General features: G+C 37.7%; 3 protein-coding genes across 4 annotated transcripts in view; 2 read left to right on the top strand and 1 right to left on the bottom strand.

Annotated features, from left to right (window-relative positions):
- The window catches only part of LOC144634288 (uncharacterized), a 14,246-nt gene extending 6,633 nt beyond the window's left edge, over positions 1-7,613 (top strand). The window contains exon 4 of the mRNA XM_078493207.1: positions 7,083-7,613. Within this exon, the coding sequence (XP_078349333.1) occupies positions 7,083-7,228 (146 nt within the window). The 3' untranslated portion in view covers positions 7,229-7,613. The remainder of the gene's footprint in view (positions 1-7,082) is intronic.
- A 308-nt stretch (positions 7,614-7,921) lies between these two features.
- On the bottom strand, positions 7,922-16,558 carry LOC144634277 (uncharacterized). 2 transcript variants are annotated; one of them, XM_078493192.1, is made up of 3 exons: positions 15,990-16,558; positions 11,277-11,306; positions 7,922-10,484 (listed from the first exon to the last, which is right to left on the bottom strand). In XM_078493192.1, exon 3 carries the CDS (start codon positions 10,431-10,433, stop codon positions 8,739-8,741), a length of 1,695 nt encoding a protein of 564 aa, XP_078349318.1. In that variant the 5' UTR covers positions 10,434-10,484; positions 11,277-11,306; positions 15,990-16,558; the 3' UTR covers positions 7,922-8,738. The 2 variants fall into 2 exon arrangements, with proteins under 2 accessions (XP_078349318.1, XP_078349317.1); XM_078493191.1 differs by lacking the exon at positions 11,277-11,306.
- Positions 16,559-21,668: 5,110 nt separating this feature from the next.
- LOC144634824 (uncharacterized) lies at positions 21,669-24,025 on the top strand. Its single transcript, XM_078493858.1, has 2 exons — positions 21,669-22,784; positions 23,603-24,025. Exons 1-2 carry the CDS (start codon positions 22,616-22,618, stop codon positions 23,743-23,745), a joined length of 312 nt encoding a protein of 103 aa, XP_078349984.1. The 5' UTR covers positions 21,669-22,615; the 3' UTR covers positions 23,746-24,025.
- The last annotated feature ends 810 nt before the right edge of the window (positions 24,026-24,835 follow it).

The following is a 24,835-nucleotide window of genomic DNA, read 5'->3' as shown; positions in this document are numbered from 1 at the left end:
CCTGTTCTAAGTCTATGCCATATCTTTTAGGTATATGAAAGGGGTACCTTTTTTCAGTAAAAGGTATACGAAAGGGGTACAATTTCTGTGAAAATGGTATATAAAAGGGTAAGGGGTAAGAGCTTGGGGCGGAGCCTCCCCGTATAAAACTTTTTTGAGTGCCCCCCCCGGGACCATACCATACCATGCCATACCATACCATACCATACCATACCATATCATATCTTATCATATCATATCTTATTACACCGCTTCTTATTAAAGCGTGAACACTTAAAATATGTCTGGAATGTTCTTTGTGTTTTAACCAATCACATGCGAGAACTTCAGACCGCAGAAACCACAAACAACGAATGGGTTTCCATCGGTTCTCGTTTCGCTTCCATCGGTTCTCGTTCTCGTTTTACTTTGCACCAATCATACCAACATTTTCAATAATTTTCGTCTGGAGCCTTTGCAGTTTGCAGTCTTACGATCACGGAACCTCTTATTGTTTAAAGGTTGAAATCGTTTGACAAAATAAATCGAATCTCTTGTTCTACCGAAAAGATTTACAATCAGTAACGAAAACTCCACAATTTTGTATTTTATATTCGGTTTATCGTGTTTACATCTTATGTCTAGACGTGTCTACAACATACTGCATGCGCTGAACCATGTCGTATAACGTCGCTAGAGAAACTGTCCTTTTTGTCTCGTGACGTCATGACGTTGTCATGACGACACGAGATAATTCTTCAGGGGGAAAGGTGCATTCCATGCGTGTTTGCTTTCTGAGGCCGCCGAATTTTCCCGCCATGTCAATATCTTTCCCGCCATGTCAACATTTGCTTTGTGAGGCCGCGGAATTTTCCCGCCATTTGTTTTGTGATCTGAGGCCGCCGGAATTTCATATCAAAGAACAGATAATGTTTCTTTACAAAGGTCGCAACTAACGCGCTGGTTTATCAAACAGTAGGTTAGGAGTATTTATTGTAAAGGGCTTATTATGTAAAAATACAGGCACGCTAAAAAGAGATGACGTTTTTTCTGAACTTGCAGCAAACGAGCAAATTTTAAGTGGTCCAACAGGCAATAAAAATGGAACAGAAATAAGGCCCCTTTTAGCTGGCAACAGTGCCTATCCGCTAACGAACTGGCTAGTGAAACCCTACCCGGACAGAGGACGCCTGACTCAGGAGCAGAGAAAGTTTAAAACCCTAAAGTTCGGTGCGCTACGATCTGTAGTGGAACGAGCATTTGGCATGTTGAAAGTTCGTTGGAGAATTGTTTTGAAAAAGGTTGAACAAAAAACGAGCATCCTAAAAAAGACTATGATTGCTACGTGACTTTTGCAAAACATTTGTATTGAAAGGGGTGACCTTTGTGGCATGAATAACAACAATTTAATAACAGAAGATAAACGATTCGATAAAGACAATTATTTTGATGCCAAATCTTTAAAAATGTCAACTGTGGCGTTTGTTTGTTCCATTTGCCGCTCTGGGCGTCACGGAACATTTCAGCCGATCGTTCAAATCTTGCGTTGTGCTGTTCCATACTTTTTCCCACATTTCAAAAAAAGAACTCTGCCAGTCTGGAGTCGTACTTTCTTGCCAATTGCCTTTCTTTTTTCAGGCGGTTCTGATTCATCGAGAGAAACATTTACACTTTCGATTTGCAAAGCCTCGTTTACACTCGGCTCTGAGGTAAAGGTAGAACTCAATGTATGACCGAAAGAGGGAAATTATATTTGAGGAGTTTTCTTAGGATTGAAGAGCAGAAATGTCAGTCTAAAGCGCAAAACATACATTGTTTTGTATTTTTTTGACCCGAAGATTGACCTGAGTCAAGAGGCACTACATGTAGGTTCATATATCCTGCTGTGAATTCCACGCTACAATGAACACAACTTTTATAGACGACAACAACAGCCTTTTCAGTGGATGAAACTCTAGATGTGACGCATTTTTTTTTTCTTTAAATTAGCTGTACGCTTTTCAATTTTGGATATATTTGAGCTGCAGTCAGCAGTTATCAAGAAAAATACAGACATGTTTTACGTTCTTAAAATAACATTCTAACCTTTGCGACAAGATTGTACTGAAAATCAATGAAATTAATTGTAACTCAAGCAGAAAACGCGTAAAAGAAGAATGAAATACACCAGGTTATTACAAACGCATAATACAATGTACTAACCGAAAGAGAGAAATTATATTGATGAGTTTTAGAACGGATCTGAAAAGCAGAAGTGTCTAATAATCAACAAGATGTCAGTAGATGGACCTGCCTGTAAAGTTTTCGTTGTCGTTGTTGTGCATATAACGCTAGTATACCGCAACTTAAATTGAGCGAGAAAAGCAGTTTTTAACATGAAGCTCTAAAATCTCTTTGGAGTGTCTTGTCTTGTGGTCGCTTGTAAAGTTTTGATTTGTGCAATTGTAAGATGTATCAGAATAACAGCTTTACTTTGCCAATTTAAAGAATAGCGTGCTTTCATTTGATATCTATTATTTTATCTTGAGAGTTTTGGAAAGTAGTTGAAAATCATTTCTGTTTACAACGCGTAGGAAAATGGTACAGGTTTCAACAGGATATTTACTGTTACAACTGTATTTATAGAGATTACAGTCGTGGAATATAGCAGATATAGCTTTCATATCAACGTAACTGGTATACGATGTAAATATCAGTTGTTCGATCTGTAAGCATTGTTCTTATCTTTGTGTAGACAACTTTTTTTTAAATTAGCCGTGGGGTTAAAGAGGGATTGTAATCTAAGCAATTAGTTGGCGGTTCGGGATTGAATGTCAAAGTTAATCTTGCACACATAGCACATATCGTTTGAACAAAAGGTTTGAATCGTTTGAATCGTTAGTCGATTGAATACCCAACCATTTTAAAGTTATGACCAGTTATGGTACAGCGTAGCTCTGTGTAGAAGTTAAAGTCTCTCTTTAAAAGTGAGATTTGATAACGATTTTGTGCGAGTTAAACACTACTACATAGTTTATTGCGTACGTTCGCGCGGAATCACGTGTCAAGCAAGATCGAATGTTTCCTATTAAGCAGAACCTAGCAGAATATTTCATTCAGTAGATTTCATCCAATAACCCGTACGAAACATAAGCCGTTTATGCAGCGCTGTTTTAGCCACTCATGAGCGCTGCAACCAGCGCTGCGTGTAGGTTGCGCGAACGCTGTTTTCGTAGCGCTGCAGAAGTTTCGAAAAATGACTGCGTGAGTGCTGCAGGAGCGACGGTGAGCGCTGCTAGAGAGCTGCAGGAGAGCTGCTGATCATAACCCACACGAAGCCATGGGGTCGATAAAACAGCTGTAAAGCAGCGCTTTGCAGCGTTACTTTAGGCTGCAAATACGACCGAAGCGCACGGCGCTTCCCTGATACACTCAGTGAGATACAAAATACATCACGCTAATATGACTATGCAAAATTTGCTAGCGCTAGAAAGACTACAAAGTTTTCTAACTAAAAGAAACGTACACAACAATCTATTTTAGTAAATCAACAAATCAAAACTTTATTTTCATTATCTTGAAGTCCAGCAATCGCACAGTCTATGATCTAGAGTCATCGCAAACAAAATTATGAGCTAATTAAGTTTTTATATGCTCATGAGTTTTAATTATGAAATCAGACATACAAGGTTAAGTATAAACTATAACATCCATGTGATTTGGCGAAACTTCGAAATTTAACTTGCTTATTATTGCAGTCAGTGGAGTTGAAGATAATTAAAATTGAGCAAGAAAATTTTAAGCTACGGAATTTTTAAAAAATATACCCAAATAAACAGGCAAATTCGTTTCTGTTTTTGTAAGTATGCAGGCTCACCTCATTTTCTTGTTCTTTTCTTTGGGAAATTGCCTTTCATATTAACCCAACGGTCTTGCAACCCTTTCATTTTCACAACAGATTGGAGAGACTGGAGAAAATCCTGAAATATCCGAGCCGACAAAACTGCAATCACACATGTTTCTTCTTTGAGCGATACTGGTTTGTTGCACAAAATCACTGCTTACGTAGAATTGGCTGTAGTGAAAATCAGTTTTCTGGGAAAATCAAAGAATAATTTCCCAGATTGTGCATATACAGAAGCTTCTGGCATATATAAATAAGAAAGTTCTACAATCCGCCTGCTTCCAGAGCTTCGTTCCCGCTTCAACGGTTGAAATTGTAACACGAGCATGAAACACTGAAACAAAACATGTTGTTAAAACCAACCAATCAAGTTATAGTACATATCTCTGAGATCTCATTCCGGCAATTCCATCACGTATCGTATGGTTAGATACAGTAATTTCTGCACATGAAAACATTGAAAATTTTCTCTTATGAGAGCGGATATAAGTACAAAATGGTCCAGGCAAAATACCATTGGGAAGGTATTTATTTGAAATGGCAACATACACTCGAAAATTTGGCAAAAAAAGAATGACAAGAATGGTAGATCAAGCTGTAACGTAAGTACATTCTCGAGTATCAATATTGTAGTACATAGTTTTGTTCACGAACTCGCCGGTCACCGTTTACATGCAGCTGAAAATGTTTTAGTTTTGTTCCACAGAGCACTCTAAAATAACGATATCGTGAGATGTAGACTCAGAGTATTAATTTTATTCTTAATAAACTTATATTTCAATCGATGGGCCGTTTGCTTTTGTTTATAAACACTGTTTTACCTGCACGCGTGACCTTCCAACCTCCAAGTACGCAAGACTGATTATAAGTGTTTAAAATGATATTTTTAGCAGTTTTAATGATTTCTTTCAATGTGTTGCTGCTGTAGCTTTTAAGCATAGCTGTGCAACGTTGCTTTATGAATGTTTTATCGCCGGAAGACAATGTTTACATCTGATACTCATTGCAGGTTTTACGCAGCGTCTTGCAGCACTGCTTTACCGCTGTTTTTAGTTTGTACAATTTTGCAGCGCTTCTGCAGTGCATGATATTCTAGGTTGGCAGCTTGAGCGACTCACAAGTATTGCTTTAACGACGCTTAAGCGCTGTGCAACCAAAAAAGTGAACTAACGCAGCGCTGCAGCGTTGCGTCGTTCGTACGGGAAGCAGGCCAGAGTCTAAGGGCGGGCCGGCCGAAATGACTGTAATTTACACGTTCTTCAGCCGCTGCGTTGTAGCTTTGGCGTTACAAAAACATTAAGACCTGCTCAAGAGTGACCAAAATCAAATTTTTCCTTACAATATCAATACTAAATCAGGAGAAAAGGTTATGAGAATTAACAAAATCATCACCACTCGCATGTCATTATCACACAACAGGCTAAGCGTTCACGAATAAACACCCAAAGCGATGTCTCATATAGCGTGAAGAAAGCACATGGAAGTCATAGTATAAGTATGCAGTAGAATGTATGCTTAGTGAACCAAAGTGCAATACAGCGTTTTTCCACAGCTAAGTATTGGAGTCCTATAACTGTTCAACGGCCAGATGCTGAAGTGTACTTTGAATTTTGTTTTTTACATGATGTTACATACACGCTTTTCAATTTTCGATATCTTTGCAAGCAATAAATAGACATGAAAAGCGATCTCTTTTTTAAATAAACTCTAAAAAGTGACACGAGACACTAAGCCGACATATAATGGCATAGATCACGGCGAATATGACCGGAAAAGCTTTTAAAAATTGTGCCTCTCGTGTTACTGTCAATCACTTTCAAAGCTTCTGGGTTGAAAACGAGGCTTTCTGTTAGAGTATGTAACATACTACGCTATCATATACATGAATTTATGAAAACCAGGTCAAAGAAAAGTCTCCTCGGTCTCTTTGGTCATGTAGCTTTGGGGCTTAAAAAAAGAAGGCCTTGAAACAGAAAAAAAAAAATGATAAACAGCGCGAAAGGGTTAATAAGTCAAAGGAGACGAGAAAAAAAAATGACATTTCTTTTAGTTTTTATATCGTCTACTTTGGAGATAGTTTCTGGCCAGAAAAAAACGTTTTCGACGGATTTCGCACCAAGCGCTGAAAATAACGTTGACCCCTTTTTCAAAAAATCAGACATATATATTTTTAGTTGGATTTTGAGCCTTTCGCGTGAGAACCTTTTGTAGTTGGAATAAACCTTTGTTTTTATCTTTAACTGTGAAATCGTGAAGTTCAGCGCAAGCATTCACGACAAAGGTTTCTGAATTGACAAGTGAATCAAGAGTTTCGTATATCGCGTTGTGAATGTCACAACTTTTATCGAGCGACAAAAGTAGCTTTAGTTTTAGTTCAAATTTTAGGGGTGAGGAGTCTAAATGTTTCTTTATGTTAGATGCACGCTTTTTAATTTTCGATATCTTTACAAGCAATAAATAGACGTGGAAAGCGGTCTATTTTCAAATAAATTAAACTCTGAAAAGAGTCACGAGACACTAAGCCCAGAGGGCTTTTGATTTTTTTTCTTTCAAAAATCCCTGAAACCATGTTCTGGATGTGGCCCTCTATACGAAAGAATAGCAGTTCTTTAAATTCCTGAAAAAGACAGAGCGTGTATCCTGAAACAAAATATGAACTTAAGTTGCTCCGTGACCGATAGAAACTCATTTATTGTTTGTGGTTTCTGCGGTCTGAAGTTCTCGCTTGTGATTGGCTAAACACAAACATTCCAGACATATTTTTTAGTGTTCACGCTTTTATAAGAAGGAGTGTAAAACTTGCAATGGTTTATTGCAATTCCTGCGTTTTGATTGGTTAACAGGGAATGGTATATAAGCTCATATATAATTGACCACAAATTTGGTAGCCTATACGCGTTAACGAAAATAGCTGGGGAGCTCGAATATTGCAATTCTTTAATAAAACAATTATTCCAATCGCGCTTGTTGTATATGAGATCGTTATAGCCAACTCGGCGAGTAATTGTTAAATATCATATCATGTCATGTTACCAGTTATCTATCTCTTTGTTACCAGTGTCACATAAATCCAATATAATGTAATGTATACACATAGCACCAAAATCCGAAAGTACAATGGCCCTTTATTACATCGATTAAAAAAGCTACCGACAAATGGACTAAATTACCTTAAATACAAAGTGGCAGTAGCTGAGTTATTGTCTGTTTCTTATCACAGGAGGTGACGAGGACGACGAGATTGAAGATAACACAGACGAAAAGAAAAAGACTGCTATCATCGCTGCAAGCTGTGGAGGTGGAGCCGTGTTGATTCTGGGACTAATTCTTATTATATATACTCACAGGAAAAATGACAATACATAACAAGCAAGCTGAGAAGAATATACTTATACAAATTGTTCTCAGAACAGTAGCGTGGTACTTCTACCCCTGCTTGAACTTTCTTTTTTCACAGAAGGTAGAATAGAATAACGCCTAACGGAGTTTAAAGAATCGCTTTAAAAAATTTAAATCCCCTCAGTATCTGGGCTTCGAGGATAAGTGAAGTATTTTACAATGACTTTCCCGGTAGATCGTAAAACAATCGCCCTGCTTGCTGGCTGACGTACGTAAAGGTAAAAATAGCTCGCCCTATTATAGCCTGATATGAAGAATTATGATAAAAGTATAGCTACACAGTAAGTCTACAAACACTCGCGGAGAATTGTTACCAGCGAAGGTGCTGTGGGTAAAATAAGATGTCCATGCTGTGATGTATGTGTGATGTCTAGCTGGCTAATGAAGATCTCCAGTTCTGTTAACTGTTCTTGAGTCATGTCCATGCTGCGATGTATGTGTGATGTCTAGCTGGCTAATGAAGATCTCCAGTTCTGTAAACTGTTCTTGAGTCACGGCAGGAATAACCGACATGAACAGTTACAATGGAACGTAATGCTCAGTTGCTATCATTTGAATATTCACATACTAGGGTTTTACCTATCCTTAAAAGTTAAAACCACCTTGTACAGAATTAAAAACTGTGCCACATGAAACTACTGCAAAACACTACCACATGACTGTACTGCTCAAATGCTTTTATTTCACACCAATAAGGGGGCTACAGTCTCACTCAAAAAGCTAGAACTGTATTGTTATAATCACAGCTCAGTCTACATTTCTTCTTATTACTCGGTAAATGCTTTAACAAAAGGTTTACAGTGCATGCATAATCCAAGACAAAAGTGCTCAGGAAGGTTGTAGTTATCCCATTACAGTGAGTTTAAACCTTACACGAACTGTAGCAGGAGCCCCCTACTTGCTGTTGTCAATGTTGAAACCTTATGTTACAATCCTGTGTGTGAGTAAGGTTGCTATAAGCTCAACACTAAAAAGGAGAGGGGCCGGTGGGGAACAACAAAGCTGCTAACCTTCTCGACACTTTTATCTTGGGTTGTGTAACAATGTTATATTTTCTACTTCGAACTCGTCAGTATTGAAACGCGAAACATAAGAATGCTTTATATATTAAAAGTAATTATTGACAATAAATGAATGTTTAAAAAATTCAAGAAAAAAATTAACTAATTGCTGAATTTCAGAGAAGAGTCTCTGATCCCTATTGAAAAAACTCTTTGGTTCTATTTACGACTTTCCGAAACTGTCCATTGTCCTTACTAGCAATAGTTAACTTGTATCACACTGAGTTTTCTCATAATGTCAATTGCATAAAACAATACCGATCAAAGATAATTCAATCTACAAAAAAATGATAATATTACGCTGGAACTGTGAAACGTGCCTCAGGCTTCACTCAGTTACGGGAGACATCTCGTGAAAATACTTTTGTGTAAATTACTCATTGCATAAAGTGGATGAAGAAAACAGCTGATTGTACCTATAGTTCAAACAGTTCTTTGGTTCCCTTTCCGACTTTTTGACAACTTTTCTTTATTGAAGTAAGTTGCTTCTGACTAAAATAATCTTTCTCTTTATTTAAGATTTCCTTTTCTAAAGCATCAAAAACTGCTTCTGGTTGAACATTAGCTTCAGAAAAACACAAGACAAATTCACATATGTCTCTTGCACTAAAATTGGAGAAATCTTTTTCTGAAAAGGAAGAATATAAAAGTTCATAGAACTTCTTACTTCCTCTCCTGGCCTCAATAAATCCTCGCATAAGTATGAATTTCTCTTCTTTAGAAAAATGACATACACCACGCTGAAACACTTCTGCTTCGATTACATCAAACAATTTACTCTGTGACTTTCCTGTTCTTCCAAGGGACCATGCAACTTGACATAACTGAGTACTGCCAATCTGCTTTCCATTCCTTAAACACAACTCACTTTCAATTTCTGTAACAAGCTTGTCGTCCTGTCTTTGGGCAGAAAAAAATGAAAGTAAGAATAACACAAGCTCGTGTGTTTGAAGTGTATGGGCACCACGTTTGAGTAACTCTTTCTTGACAAGATCAAATGCTATAGCTTTTGTAAAATTCCTTCTGGCAAAAGACCAAACAACGTTTAACAGTTGAACATTGCTGAACCTTTCCACACCCACTGAGACAAGTTCATTATCCACAGAGTCATAAAATTGCTTGCTTCCTTTGTCAGCCTTGCCAAATGCCCAAAGTACTTTAGCAATAAAATCAGTTTTGTTTAAATCAGTTGTTCCTCGTCTCAAAATCTCTTCTTCTACTCTGTCAAACAACTTGTCCACTTCCAACTCTTTCTTTGCAAATGACCAAACAAATTCAGCCAAAGCATGACTGTTGATCACTGCTAAGTCTCTTGACAGAATTTCTTCCAAGAAAGCATCAAAGAAATCAACAGAACCATTATTTGTTTTAGCAAATGACAGTAATATTCCAGACAGTTGGTGATTCTCAAAGTCGCAAATCTTTACCTCTCCATTTAAAATAGCTTCTTGAAACTTGGGAAATATTTTAGTTTGTGACATGTTGAGGTTTGCACATCCACTCAGAATCTGACAGAGGTTTTCGTTATCAAAGACTAAAGCACCACAAGACAGAAGCTTTTTCTCACAAAGGCTAAACAGCTTTTGATGTTTTACTTGATTTATTCCTAACGCCCACATTATAATGGGCACATTTTGAGGCAGACATCTCGCCATTTGATCTGAGATACTATCCAGCAATTCCATATAAGTGCTGTGTTGTTGTTTTAGTACTTCCTTCTGTTCTTCATCTCTTTCTATGATCTTAGCAATGTTATAAAGTATGGCAATCTTGTTCACAGTCTCTGCCAAATACTTTACCTCCACAAAAAATTTGAGTTGCTCTTGAACTGTTTCAAGCGACATTATTTTCCTTTCAATTATCATTTTAGCTTTAGTTGGGCGTGATGACTTTAAGTTAGTGGAGTAGTAAGCCAGGGAGTTGATGAAGTAAAGGCTGTTTCTTTTCCTTGGTGATTTGACAAACCTGTCTGCTTGCCACAATGTGCTGTATGAGTTGTTGAATTCTTTAAATGTACATGATGTAAACTTTTGGGTCAGGAAGGGACAAGCTCGCAGGACATGCACACTTGCAGACAGCGACCAAGTTCTAATTCCATACACTGCAAACATTATTACTTTGTATTCTTTGTAAACTCAGCAAGATATCTCATGCCTTGTATTCTGTAAAAAACAAAGATAAAATAAGAACAAGTAGTTTTAACATAGTTCAAAATTATTTCCATAATTTTTGAATCTAAGGAATAGCATGAAATGTGGCTCCTGCTGTATTAAAAGATGCCCTACAAAAGCATTGTATGTCAGCATACAACGAACAAGCAGATTATAAAACAATTAAGACCCTGAAACAAATTCTCTTGGGTGAGAATGAAAAAAATATTTTTAAACACCGGTATTTTCTTACTTAGCACGAGAACCCAGAACAGATGGAGCACTGCAAATCAACCATGAACCAATATTCCCCATAAAAAAGGAATATTGATATTGTTATTAAAACAATGACAGTTGGCAGTGTTGTTACAATTTTATAAAAATTACCGGTAGCATACCCAAATTCCAATCAGAAGCCTCGTCTACCTTCTGATTATCTGTGATATCAAGTCACTGGCTTAACACTGCCAGATTCTTAGCCAAACTTGGGTATGGTAGATACCTTTTTGGTATACTCTGGCGGCATATCAGGCTCATTTGGTCCTACCATGGGTATTTTAGCTTGAATCTGGCCAAAATACAAACCATCCTGGCTTAACGAAACATGATGAACCCCATGCCAAAGTACCAAAGTCTGTTGCCAGTTTCTCAAAGTCCGATTAGCGCTAACCAATGATTAAACTAAGGGTTAAATTTAACCCTTCTTAACTTCTTAATCAGCCCATTAAACTGGAAAAATTGCTGACTTGTTGTTTGTGAGACAAAGACGCCTGCGAAGTTATCAATAAATGATACCATACTCACTTGTTGCGATCAAGAACTGCAACCTTTGTCCTAAAAATAATTGTATGAATTATGAAGCTTCTTGAAAAATATCCTACAGAACAAGCTCTTTGTTTATGTATGGTACGTAGCTTTGATTAGCATTCAATTCCAAAACCACCCATCCCCCTCCCCCCCCCCCCCCCCCCGGCATACCCCGGGCATTTGACTCAAGGTTAGCTCCGTATAGCCAGAAATTTGACGCAAAACTTCGCCCACCAGGTGGGGCAACCTCGTTCCCAGGGTCTTTCTCTCCCCGCCGCCCAGAGCGAGAGAAGAGAGCCCCTGGTTGGGTATGGTCATGTGCCCCCCCCCCCAGAATCTGGGTGGTGACAAAAAGATTGTTAGAGGGAGGGGCGAATTAGATTGTATTTTGTCAATATAAAGCCCACGGGAGAGCGGAAAGTGTTGCTACCAAAATAAACACAGATTTAATATTGCACTGTTGGACGGTATAAATCTATTGCAAACGGCGAAAAAAAATATATTCATCGTTGGATAGCAGACATCCAAGATGTTGTAGATTGTGTGGCTCTGTCAAGGACTTTAAAGTGTATATGACATGAAAAATATTTTCTGCTTATTTGAAAGGCCTTTCGAAATACAGAAGAATGGTGTTTTTCTTTTCGAAATATCTTTTTTCGTTTCGAGATATTGACGTTTTTGTATTATGCAAATTAGATCAGTGATGACGTCACAAATTGACTCTAAAAATGGTAAAATACTGAATAAACAATATCTCAAAATATTGAGCAGTGTTCTTGAAACTTGGCACCACAAGCTAACAAGGAAATGCTTGCCGCTGCCGAGAATGTATACAGATGGCTATACGGCTGATGAAAGTTTTTGAATGGCACAAATCGAACAGTGCTAGCTGAACGGCTGATGAAGATTTTTTTCTGGCACAAGTTGAACAGCACGAGAGTTTTTTATTTATTTATTTATTTATTTATTTTGCCACACAAACAAAAAATATAACTATGAAAAAATAGATAATACAAAATCAATATACAAGATAATAATTAATATACAGGACTACAATATAATATAAGATTAGAAACAAAATGGCGAGGGAACCTAATAAAAAACCACGGGGCTTGTAAGCTTAGGTTCCCTCACAAGAAAAACAGATGACTAGTTCAGGTGCTGAAGTAAAGACAAGACTTGATAGAAGACGGAGTTAATAGTTGTCAATAATATATGCTTTAAGTTTTCTTTTAAAAGATGCCAGTGATGAAGAGCCCGAAATTTCAGGTGGAAGTGAATTAAAAAATTTAGGACCTTGAAAGAATACGGAAAATTGTCGGATATTTGTTCTACATAATGGTAGACGAAAGGAGTTTGCATGCCTTGTATTATAACGATGGATTTGATTGTTGATTGTGAATATATTCTCAAATTTTTGAGGGAGAGTAGCGTTTTTAAGCGAGAACATAAACTGACCCAAGAGCATTAAATGAATATCTTGAAATTTAATAAGCAAGTTAAGCTTCTTGAAAATAGGTTCGGTATGGGCTTTATAGTAGGACTTGTTCACCATCCTAATCACACGTTTTTGCAAAATTACAATTCTTTGAAGATTAGTTTTATAAGTTGAACCCCAGACTAAATTACAGTAATTAAGGTATGGAAGTATCATTGCGTTATATAACATGCGGAGAGAAGGAGTTGAGAGATAAAAACTAGATCTAAAAATTATACCGATAGATTTAGAGATTTTAATCGCTAAGCTAGATATATGAGACTTCCAAGTTAAGTTGTCATCTAAAACTACCCCAAGAAAGACTGTTTCATTGACCTGTGCAATAGTTGTTTCATTTATAACAATATTAAAGTCCGAAGAAGATTGTTTTTGTTGTATGTTGAGCACATACCGGTATATTTTTGCCTGAGAGAAACAACAGTTGTAATCGTCTGCATTCGTTGTGCAACCATGATTGTCGACAAATGTGAAACGCATTGGAAATGACTTTCAGTGGACATCTCGCTCATCAGAACACTGCCGTTTGGAATGGATGACGCTTGGCACAATTTATAGCGATGAGAATTTCCACGATGTGCCGAGTACTTCGCGTTTACTTTATTAAATGCGAGTAAATTTTCATTTTAACAAAACAAATAAGCGGGCGCTAATTTTTCGGCCGCGTTGATTTGTCTTGGGAACTTTGTAAAGGTGTCGCAAAGACGCAAGGAGCTTTCGATTTGAAGCCTGTGAATCAAATGTCTTTTTAGGAAAATGATAAACGAAGATGGTAAAGTCTGCTTCGAGCCTAGTGGCCCATACAGGCCGGAGCTTATCCCGGTTTCCGTAGCATTAAGCGACTAGGAGTATTGCTACTCCCCCCTGGATGGGATGCTAGTCCATCGCAGGGTTACCCCCCAGCAGTAAGTTCGCCGGTACCCATTTATACACCTGGGTGGAGAGAGGCACTGTGAGAGTAAAGTGTCTTGCCCAAGAACACAACGCAGCGCCCCAGCCAGGCCTCGAACCCGGGCCGTTCGACTCGGAGGCGAGCGCGCTAACCATTTGACCACCGCGCCTCCCACAAACGAAGATAAGGAAAGTGAAAAAGCAAAGCTCTCCAGGTTTTTTCGAGCGGGAAAAAAACTCACAGGCTAGGAACAAGACAGTGTATTCCCACGGGAGATATCTTTAGACCTCAAATCAAAAGCGCTTGATATTTGTATACTGTCAAAGATCGTAACATTTTCGACAAGCTTGTTGAATAAAACTCAAGTCTTGAATAAAACGTGCATCAATAATCGAATATTATAAAAGCGAAGATGCCTTTGGAGCAGAAAAAGAACCGTGAACCGTGACTATTCATCAGGTGTTTGTGGACCGACGCATATTTACTAAGCTTGTACGTGATCGCTAGCAAATACTAATCTTCTTTGTTTGTCGTTCGGTGGGAACAAGTGGATAATTCTTTTGAAAGGATAACTTGAACTCGAGTTCGAAAGGCTGACGATTTTTTTAAACGGATATTTCAAGTTGTTAGAATGGCAACCCATCCCGTTAGCGTCTGTTAAATGGTTTTATGTAATGTTTAATAAATGAGCAGCAGTGTTTTACCAAGTAAACACGGGCGCAGCCAGTGTTTTGCTTGTAAAGTCTTTGGGCTAAAATCTTCTGTGTGATCACTCTTCTTGCACTAATATTTAGATTTGGGGTTATTTTGGCCTAGTTGGACGTGTTTGCCGTGTCTTTATCAGATATAAAGACACTCATTAAACATTAATTTCTTTTGTATTTTCTTTATGAATTATTAATGAGTTTTTTAATCTGTTTTATTATACGAACAGCTATCCCTTCCCAAACTGCTAGCTGTAAGGCATGTTTTCCTTCGATGCAGAGGTCACAGTTATGGATGTTACACATTGTAAATATCTTATCTTCGGGAAGGGTGAACAGGAATTGCTCGCTGCGGCCAAGGATGTTATGATGAACCTTTTCTACATTGTATCTATCAATCCATATGAGCGCGTGCGGTGTAGCAGCCTCACTTAGAATGCGACAAAGGACAACACGACAAATTTCTTGACATTAAAGGACCCCTCCCTAATGTTCTCAATTGTCTAGGAGGCACGTGACCAGACCCAACCAGGGTCTCTCTTCTCTCGCTCTGGGGGGCGGGGAGAGAGAGACCCTGGGAACAAGGTTGCAGGTGGGGCATCTGACCATCGAAAAAACAAGAGTCAGTGGTCACATGCTAAAGCATTTCATTGTCCGTTCATTCACTGTGACTGCCAATGTTCATGGTACTCATGCTATTACGCGATTCCACATCGGTTTTTGTTAAGGTATCCTTTTTGCCTTCATTGAAAAACATTTAACTGTGGATGTTTTGTCAGAAGACAATTTTCTTCTCGGTATCAATAAGGTATTTTCAGGAAACCCTTCGCAGATAATGAATTAGCAGAGCTAGAAAGAGTGATTTCAAGCTACACTGAGCGAAAGTAAACATCAATGTTTTCGTCATTTTTGTTGTAGCAGAAACCCATAAGGGTTGCGTGTCTCCCTCGCTCGCGTGCGCCATTTTGGATCAGGGCCATAACGGCCGGCGGCCCGGTGGGGTCTCCTTCTCTTCTGTGTCATGCCCCTATTTCGGTCGGCGCAATCTTCGTTCCATTGTCTAAAATGAATTTCACGCTGTGCGCGCGCGTTACACGTTCCCCTTATGGGTTTCTGGTTGTAGTTAATCATTTTGTCTTTTAAAAATCTAAAAAAGGATGGGGAATCTAACGCTCTGTGAAGCCCTAACTAGTGGGGCATTTGACCGCCTAAACTGCCAACATAGCGGGGAATTTGACCAAAATTTTTCGAAAAAGTCAAATGCCCGGCATGGGCGGTTTTGGAATTGACTGGTACATTAGCCGCTAAACGTTTCCCGGGACGTTTACTCGCGTAAACAGCGTAAACAAAGCTCGACCTAGCTCGGCCGTTTCTTGTCCAAAAACCCAGCAAAAACCAACAATTTGTAGCGGAGATGTTCCTTTTTCTGTAGGGAAAGCTTCGATGGACGAAAATGAAAAATTCCTTAATTGACTTAATTTAAATATAACCAACGAATAACAAAAACTAGTAACAGTCCTAAGCAAGGACAAGATCACTAAGTGCATGTAGTTACTTATATGGTAGGTTAAATATTGTAATAAGCAATGATAAAATGATAATGATACAATATAACTTACGTTAGAAACTTCGTAGAAATCCACAATCGACTTGAAAGTCGCCATCTTGGAATGAGAGATTGGAACCTACTAGCTGAGTGACCGCTCACCTACTCAGCCGCTCGGTCCACAGGACACCTAACAGGACACTTCAGGACACCCACCAGCCTCACGATTCCAACAAGGTGAAGGTTGACTACAACTGTTAGGACTTCACAGTACTTCACAGAGTGTTAAATTCTCAACCTTTTTAATTTAATATTCAATTTGCCATTTTAATAATTGATAGTTAACTGATTTTTTAGGTCTTCAGTATACAGTACAGTCCAAATTAAACATATCTCGTCAGAAACTCTAACACGATCATACATTCTTATTGCGTTCGACGAAGGAGAGCGCAAGCCTAATTCTGTTTTGTTTCCTGTGTCTTTTGAGTTGGTAGGCCTGTGCACTGTTATGCGGAATGAATCGAGCCGTAATGCGCGCGCAGGTGTGTGGACTCCAAATTGGCCGCTCCGATTGATTTTTGCAGGGGCAAGTCTCGGCCGGGAAACTGGTGCGACGATATTTTAGTCTCGTTTTTGCATTAAATCGTCCCTCGGCCTTTTGTTTCGTCTTTGGTCGCTGTTCTGCACGCGTGCTTCACGAATTCGCTAGAACATTTCGTTTGGTCGCTAGATTGTGTACTTAGTAAAACTGTTTACTTTCGTTCTCGTACAAGAATCGCCTCTTCTGTCGTCTTTGGTCGCTGAACTGCGATCAAAACTGACCGTTGCTTGTGGTCAAATAGCAAATGTTCTGAGTTGTATAGCTCAGCGGCCATTGTGCCACTTGATCATGGCTTGTGATCAAATAACAAACTTTCCGAGTTATGTAGCTCGGCGGCTGTTGAGCCACTTGATCATTACTTGTGATCAGAACACGGCGTTATCGAGTGATGAGGCTCGCATTTGCGTTAAACATTTGCACGGTGTAGAAGACATCAAAGCAGACGAAGCGATCGAATACAACCGAACCATTGTTCAGTCGAGTAACTGCGGCACCGGAAGCATTCTTTTGTATAACGTGACCAAATCACGTCGTGCACAGAGTTCTGTCCAGACTTTGATAAATGATACCCACAATAATTGCGGGCCCAAGAGAGGCACGCAACCCTAATCTTGACAGTGACCAGCGGATTGCGTATTACGCGTGCGCGCCACGTTTATAAAGGCTATCTGCAAACCGGAAGTTGAAAATTTTGTTCTTCCACTAAGAACGATCGGAATGCAAAAAATGTCAATCACGGCATTTGTCGTAAAACCGGAAGAGAAAAATCTTGTCTCCAAGAGCAATAAGAATGCGAAAAATCAACAGTTTGTCACATTAGATCAAGGCTTCTGTCTTGCAGACATTACGTTTTGCAGACGTTGTTTTAAAGGTGTTGCTTTTGAGCTTTTGAGAAGATCTGCTGTGATTGTATCACATATAAACTACGCCAAACAACGGTTATTCTTGAGAAATTCCTTATAACACTGACAACAAAGCGAGTTTGCCGACGGAGGAAAATCACATCTCAATTCACACCGCGTGCTCGACTACACTTCGCAAAACTGTCAATCAAAAAAACGACTCTGATTGGTTCGCGCCAATAGGAAACGATAAAAAACATTCGTGACTTAAACGTGACGCGTTACTCCGACCTAGCCTGCGTTGCAGACGAACAAAACCAACCGGGGCTTTGTTCGTCTGCGACGCAGACTACTCCGACCTTACTCGAAATAATTTTCTTTTGTCCAGTGATTTAAAAACACTTCCCTCCCAGTACCTTCTCTTAACTGCATCGAGGCCCGCACTTTCTAACCTGTGGTTACCACTAGTTACACATAACACACATTCAAAGACAAGCAATTGTCATTCATTCTTGGAATTAATAAAGTTATTGTTCTCAGTTTATTCGCCATCAATGTTGTTAAATTATTCTTACAAACATTTCACCTTCCTCTTTTGTCCCATCACCAACAAATTGTACAAGAAAAAGGAGAAATCTCAGTCAACACCAAAAACTACCCCTCCTTTCAAGCCTTACTCGAACGCATTCCCCTAATCGCTGATTACTACTAGTAATAAGAGTGGAAAATGGCTGTCAAATTCGTGATCTATTCGTTGCTCTAATCAATTGGCATCCGCGGCGAGTTGCAAAAACCGGAATTCGAGTTGTCGGGGTTATTTTGACTCAAATTTTGATCAGGGGAAACGAAATTTAGTTCGAGTTAGCGGAGTTATCCGGGTTCGAGTTAACCGAGTACAAATGACTAAAAAGTGGGGTCAAATCCAAGGGAAATAGAAGTTTATAGTTCGAGTTAGCCGGGGTGTTCGAGTTATCCGAGATCTAATTACCGGGTTTCTACTGTATTTCTTCGGTTTTTATTTTATTTTTCTAAGCAGCTTATTTTTTAATTTAGTTGTTTTCGGAAAAAGTGATAACAAAGCCAGGGACTGTCTAGTGTAATGGCCTCATCTCCGTGAGTACTTGGCTACGCCGGAAATGCTGTCACAAATTGACAGCCTTCCTGGTTAGTGTTGACATATTTATAATTCTTAGGTAAGCAGTTCTGAAGATAGGTTGTGGACTTACTCTTTTTCGGTCCCATAACAGTTTTCAAATGCTAAACTTGTATTAAGTAAAACAAAAGTCTCTTCATAGAAAAAAATCGTTATGTAAGTTTATAGCGATTCAAACCAAAACATTAAGATGGAAACGTTCTCTCTCTGGAACCAGCAATTTCACACTGTACAACAGAAATGCCATTACAAAAGGACAAAATAAGCAATACTGACTGCAAAAGAAATAACACAAATTAAATTATTCACGAAATAGCGATTTATTCGGTGGACAGCGTTATCCACCGTTCGAACAACGAAACCCAGGTGGAAAAATATGCAAATTTACAAAAAATTGCAATTTGTATGAAGACAACAAGATTACTAAAGCTAAGCCGAAACGCAAATGCAAATTTGAAATCCATGAAGAACCGAAGTAGCCACAGGGCGAAGTTACTTAGTTCAGCCGGGAAATTAACACGCTTATTTTAAAAGGTGAGTGGATATATTTTGTGTTGACCGTTTCTTCATGGAATATCGCCAATCAAAAATCAGTTCTGGCAGAATGATTTATTTTAAATGATAAAATTAGAATAATTTCAAATCCAATCAAGAACCTAATTTTTTGCAATTTCATTTAATATCAATCAAATACGCTGAAACAACAAACGACAATCTGAATTCTAAAATGTAATGAAATGCAACCATGTTGCTTGGGTTCTGCTGCTCAAATGATAACTTAAACTAGCGAATGGTTAAATCCCTGTTGAATGTCGGGGAAGTTTATATTTTGGATAAATGTGGGTTATAAAAGCAGCTGGTTTTATATTACCGTCCAACTTGTAAAAAACATAACAAGTATTTTCATCAACTTTTTTTCACGAAACATGCTTTTTTAGCCTTAATAGTTAAAGAAATATTGGATGTTTGGTATTCAGAATCAATATCGAATAACAAACAGGCAAGAAAATGGTATTTTTCAAACCTCGTGTTATGGGTATTAATTAGCAAAATATTGCCCAGAAAGAAAATTTTGAGGAATTATAATGGACATCTGACTAATTAGAAATCATTGATGTTGCTAACGGTGTTCGCTGTTACTGTACTTATTTTCGAGGTCCATAGTTCAAATTCCCTGGACACGTCCTGGTCTCGATGATATGGCGTTTCTAATCCAGGCACGCAATGTGTACACAATCATCTCACTTTTACTCTTTGCAACAAAGTGGGGAATGATTTCAGGTTCGTAACAAAGCTCAACAATTGAAAGTATCGTGCACCCTGTGGTACAAACGCTTTTTGGTAGTTTACATACATAGATACATAAACTTTATTTAAGTGTCTGGGTATTTAGCTAAATAGCTAATTAGGGACACTAAAATAAATATACAAATATAAAATATAAAAATACTGATATTATATAAATAGATATATAAATATAAAATATGAAAATACTAATATTATATAAATAGATAAATAGATATAAAATATAAAAGTACTAATATTATATAAAATGAATCAAGATTACTAAAAGGCTTATGTTGCGGATTCGCGACTGGTGTTTTCCGGGACTATGAAACATTATAGAAATTAAGCATGACGTTATACGGAAAACGGCAAACGCGAGCTTGCCTTTCATTTTGTAACCTTTTTATGGAATTCTAAAATTAATCTCTCATAAATAAGGGAAAAATCCCACATTCACGACAAACACAAAACTACCCATTTCCGCGCACGAAAGCCAAATGGCTTTTCTTTGTGCGGTTATTCATTTATTTATTTATCTTTTTTGTTTTTGTATCAGTTTGACACAAGTTATCCAAATATGATTAATATAATTATTCGTCTATAACATAACCAAGTAGCCACGCTACGGTCGTCTACATGTTGCTCGACTGAATTTCCATTTCTCAAAAAGTTGCTCGAAAGCTGCTCCAAAAAATCCAAAAAGATGCTTTTTATAAACTTTTTATAAAAAAAAGTTTCCAAGTTTCTCGAAAGTTCCTAACAAGAAAATCCAAGACGTTTCTTTTAACAAAATTTCTCCCAATATAAGCTAATTTCCTTTGTGAAGGTTATGTCTTTAAGGTGGCTCGATACAGTTTTTTATGGGCCATACCTACAATTTGCAATTGGCCTTTAAACGATCTTCCCTGACTCGGATCGATATGAAAATTATATCATATATTGGTTTTAGATTGAAGTTCACTTTAATATATATTTTAAGGTAATCGATATTTCCATGGCAACGATAAACAGAAAACCGCCAAATCAGTAAAACCTGATTTTTGCGTGAATCGGATTTGCCGCTTAAAAACTAATACCAGCATCTTAAACTATGATGTACTGCAAATAAAATATTCAAGAATTAAAAGATTCTGTATGTTTGATTTCGAATAAATCGCAAAAATGTTTCAAATCGTAGTTTTTGCACAGCGATAATAAATGAGCCGAGACACAAACACTGCGTAGACGAATTAATCTCAAAACGGCAAAATGTGTATTAAACTTATCTTTCGACGTCGTGAAAGTTTTGTTGAGTTTCCACAGCGCAATGCCGAGAATTTGTTTTTTTTTCTTGCGACCACTCGTATTGTAATTTTTAAGTAAGTTTATAGTTTAAGCGTTTTTTGAAAAATCTATAAAACGGCTCGATAGATTTTCTTTAAACTTTCAGCACGCGTACTTGATTATGTAAACTATTCTATCGCAAAGTTTTATTATCATTGATTTTCTGGAACGTTTTCAAATTAAACGATAAAGGAGGCCTTCGAATCGACGAAAATCTTGCGTTACAATTCACGGTTTCTAAAATCATGCTAAAATATTCAAATTAATGTGCACTACATTCTGTGCTTTGTTATCCGTGGTGGAGCTTTTTGTATTTCTCACAAAGGAATGTAGTGCACATTAATTTGAATATTTTAACACGATTTTATAAACCGTGAATTGTAACGCAAGTTTTTCGTCCATTCGAAGGCCTCCTTTATCGTTTAATTTGAAAACGTTCCAGTGAATCAATGATAATAAAACTTTGCGACTAAATAGTTTACATAATCAAGTACGCGTGCTGAAAGTCTAAAGAAAATCTATCGAGCCGTTTTATAGATTTTTCAAAAAACGCTTAAAACCGAAAATTACTTAAAAATTACAATACGAGTGGTCGCAAGAAAAAAACAAATTCTAGGCATTGCGCTGTGGAAACTCAACAAAACTTTCACGACGTCGAAAGATAAGTTTAATACACATTTTGGCGTTTTTTGAGATTACTTCGTCTAGGTAGTGTTTGTGTTTCGGCTCATTTATTATCGCTGTGCAAAAACTTCGATTTGAAACATTTGTGCGATTTATTCGAAATCAAACATACAGAATCTTTCAATTCTTGAATATTTTATTTGCAGTACATCATAGTTTAAGATGCTGATATTAGTTTTTTAGCGGTAAATCTGATTCACGCAAAAATCAGGATTTACTCATTTGGCGATTTTCTGTTTACCGTTGCCATGGAAATATCGATTACCTTAAAAAGTATAATTAAATCAAATTTCAATCTAAATCCAATATATGGTGTAATTTTCATATCGATCCGAGTCAGGGAAGATAGTTTAAAGGCCAATTGCAAATTGTAGGTATGGCCCAGAAAAAACTATATCGAGCCAACTTAAGCATTGTAATGGAAATTTCACTACATTAGAAGAAACTAAATAACATTTTAAGGCCATTTTTTTTTTACTTGCAATAATTTTTTTTTTTCACTGAAAAGTTGTTTACCTTCAGACTAACGGCTCATTGTCGGTTTTTATTATGAATATTAGTCGTCAAAGGTTCTTGCGGGTTGGTAATTATCTTATGTAGAACAAATTCCCGTTACCACTAGAAAATTTATTGTATTGTGTTTAATAAAGTTGAAGTGTGAGGGTAATTTTTTAAAAAATTTACATCGGCGAATTATGGGAGCCAGACAGCCAGCTCATTTCATAGCATGACGTGTATTCATGTATACTTAAGTTCATACTACATTAAAAAGCTAACTTAAGCATTGTCGTTTTAAAGGAACAACTATCATGCCGACGGCAAGTTCACAGTTCTCGCAACCAGCAAGCAGTTTTTTATCATCGTCCATGGTGATTCAGACCAACAATCATGATACAGTCCAGACGACTGCAACAAGCTTAACAATTCATTCGACATATAAAACATTCCCAACAACAAATCTCGCGTCAACAACACAAGGTAATGGTAATCACAAAGTAATGTAATCACTCTATTTTTTCGATGTTTTTGGTGAAATAAATGGCCCTGTGACTTCCTAGTATAGATGTGAGTATTGCTGGTTTTCACTGTCACGCACTGTTGAGTAAAAAAAATCAAGAATATTACGGGTTGTAGAAAATTACTACATAGTCAACGTGTCCAATTCTCAGGTCTGTACGGTATTACGTACTTGAGCCATCCGTTAAGATGCTTTACACAAATTTAGAGAGCTCAGTATGGAATCGCCATGCTGGAGTCCGTGTGAAGGGCTCCAAGATGGCCGCCGGAAATCAATGAAAACATCTGGCATTTACTTCTGCTATAAAAAAAAAACGTTCAGTTCACCTTCATGAACACGTAAACATTTACAAAAACACTTCTCGTAAAACCTCAACTGTTTACATTATTAAAAATAACAGGATGAGGCATTTTCTTTAAACATACGTGACTGCCTTCAGGCGGCCATTTTGATGTCGTGTGGCGCGAAATTCCGAAAAAGACGACGGATGCTATCGGGCTGAAAACCTTCAATAAGATATAGTCTAATAGCCAGTGAAGGATAAAAAGTCAAGAGTATCTCAATTTTGGATTTTAGAATTTTGATGACGTCATGTGAAAACCAAGAATACCCTTGTAACTTCATGCAGTGATTTTCCTGGACTCGATCTTTAAGGCAAAGTAATTTAGTTTTGTTGATAAATGTTAATCTGTGTGGCAAAAATAAACGGCGGCCATATTTGCATTGGTTCATCTGTTGTTGTTAAACCAACAACCTGCTGTCTCCTTTATTTTCTCAGACGCTGAAGACGAAGAGGACGAATCAAAGAAAAGACAAATAGCGCTAATATGTGGAGCATGCGCAGGAGTGGTTATCGTTGTTGCGAGCATTACTGCTGTAATATGTACTCATTCTAATGTCCGAGTACAAGATGGCAGCTAATATGAATTTCGCTTCAGAAATCAGATGGCGAAATGATAAACATATGCGCTAGGTTGAATATTTTCTATACTCGAATCATAATTACTATCTTGTCTCCCTCTTTCGCGTAACGTGACTATAAAGGGCATACTTATAATTTTTAACCTATAACTAAGTTTTTAAGAATTTTAGTTTTTAAGCTGTAATTTTAACTTTTTGATTTTTGTAATGCGCATTTGAACATTTACGTATTGAATTTGCGCACAACAAATTCGTAATTATTATTATTATTATTATTATTATTATTCTATAAAATGGGCTTTTCAGGAAAGACCTGCACTCATTTATCGAGCAATAACGAGCAAGTCTTAAATAATTTTACAAATTAGGACATTGAGGGTTTTCTGTTTAGTGGATTTGAAATTTGTAAAGGGACACGATAATTTTGCAAAGCTCTAGCTCCACAAGTTCATAGACGGCGGAGCACCGGGGGGGGGGGGGTTATAGCCCCCTAAACGAAAATTTGGGGGTGCTCAACTCCCCTCCCCCCCTACTCCGTCTCCTGAGTGAGCTCTAACATCTTCGAATCTTACTTGCTAGTCTTCCCCCACGTTCCAAACCGCTCCGCCGCCTCTGAAGTTAAACTAAATACTCATCAGCATCCTTTTGCAAAGTAAAAACAACATTTTAAGTTGTTGCGGGCCCACGAGAGGCCCCCATTGCCTCAATGTTTACGACAGAGGATATATAATAAAACAGAGGATATTTTGTCGAATAAAAGCAAACGTGTTCTTCTCAGTGGATTTTGTAGAACAATCGTACCTTGTTGCTTGCTCATGTAACACAATGGGAGATCATTCGCTTGTGTTCGGGGTTCGAACAAAATGGAAATATTGTCTGCTCAAACCAAAGAAATTGTTAGAAAAGACGGCAGCCGTACTTGAAGGATTCCACTTGTACAGTTTCACGTCTGACTTAAAACGTTTCGCTATCGAGCAGAATAAAATAAAATCGAAGAAGTGAAGTTCATTTTGTGGAAAGTTAAGCATGTAAAAGAGTCGTAAAATGTTGTCAGTCTGTGATAAGCTATCGAGTCATAATGAATACTTTC

This window comes from Oculina patagonica, chromosome 13 (genome assembly GCF_052425735.1).
Source record: "Oculina patagonica isolate OP01 chromosome 13, crgOcupat, whole genome shotgun sequence".
NCBI classification, from domain to species: domain Eukaryota; kingdom Metazoa; phylum Cnidaria; class Anthozoa; order Scleractinia; family Oculinidae; genus Oculina; species Oculina patagonica.
Note: the sequence above shows the minus strand (reverse complement) of the source record. Positions and strands in the feature narration are given on the sequence as shown.

Bases quoted from the DNA above. Each gene is read 5' to 3' on its own strand.
- LOC144634277 (XM_078493192.1), bottom strand. From the start codon at position 10,433: ATGTTTGCAGTGTATGGAATTAGAACTTGGTCGCTGTCTGCAAGTGTG.
- LOC144634824 (XM_078493858.1), top strand. From the start codon at position 22,616: ATGCCGACGGCAAGTTCACAGTTCTCGCAACCAGCAAGCAGTTTTTTA. The intron at 22,785-23,602 runs GTAATGGTAATC...TTATTTTCTCAG, and splicing joins TCTCGCGTCAACAACACAAG to ACGCTGAAGACGAAGAGGAC.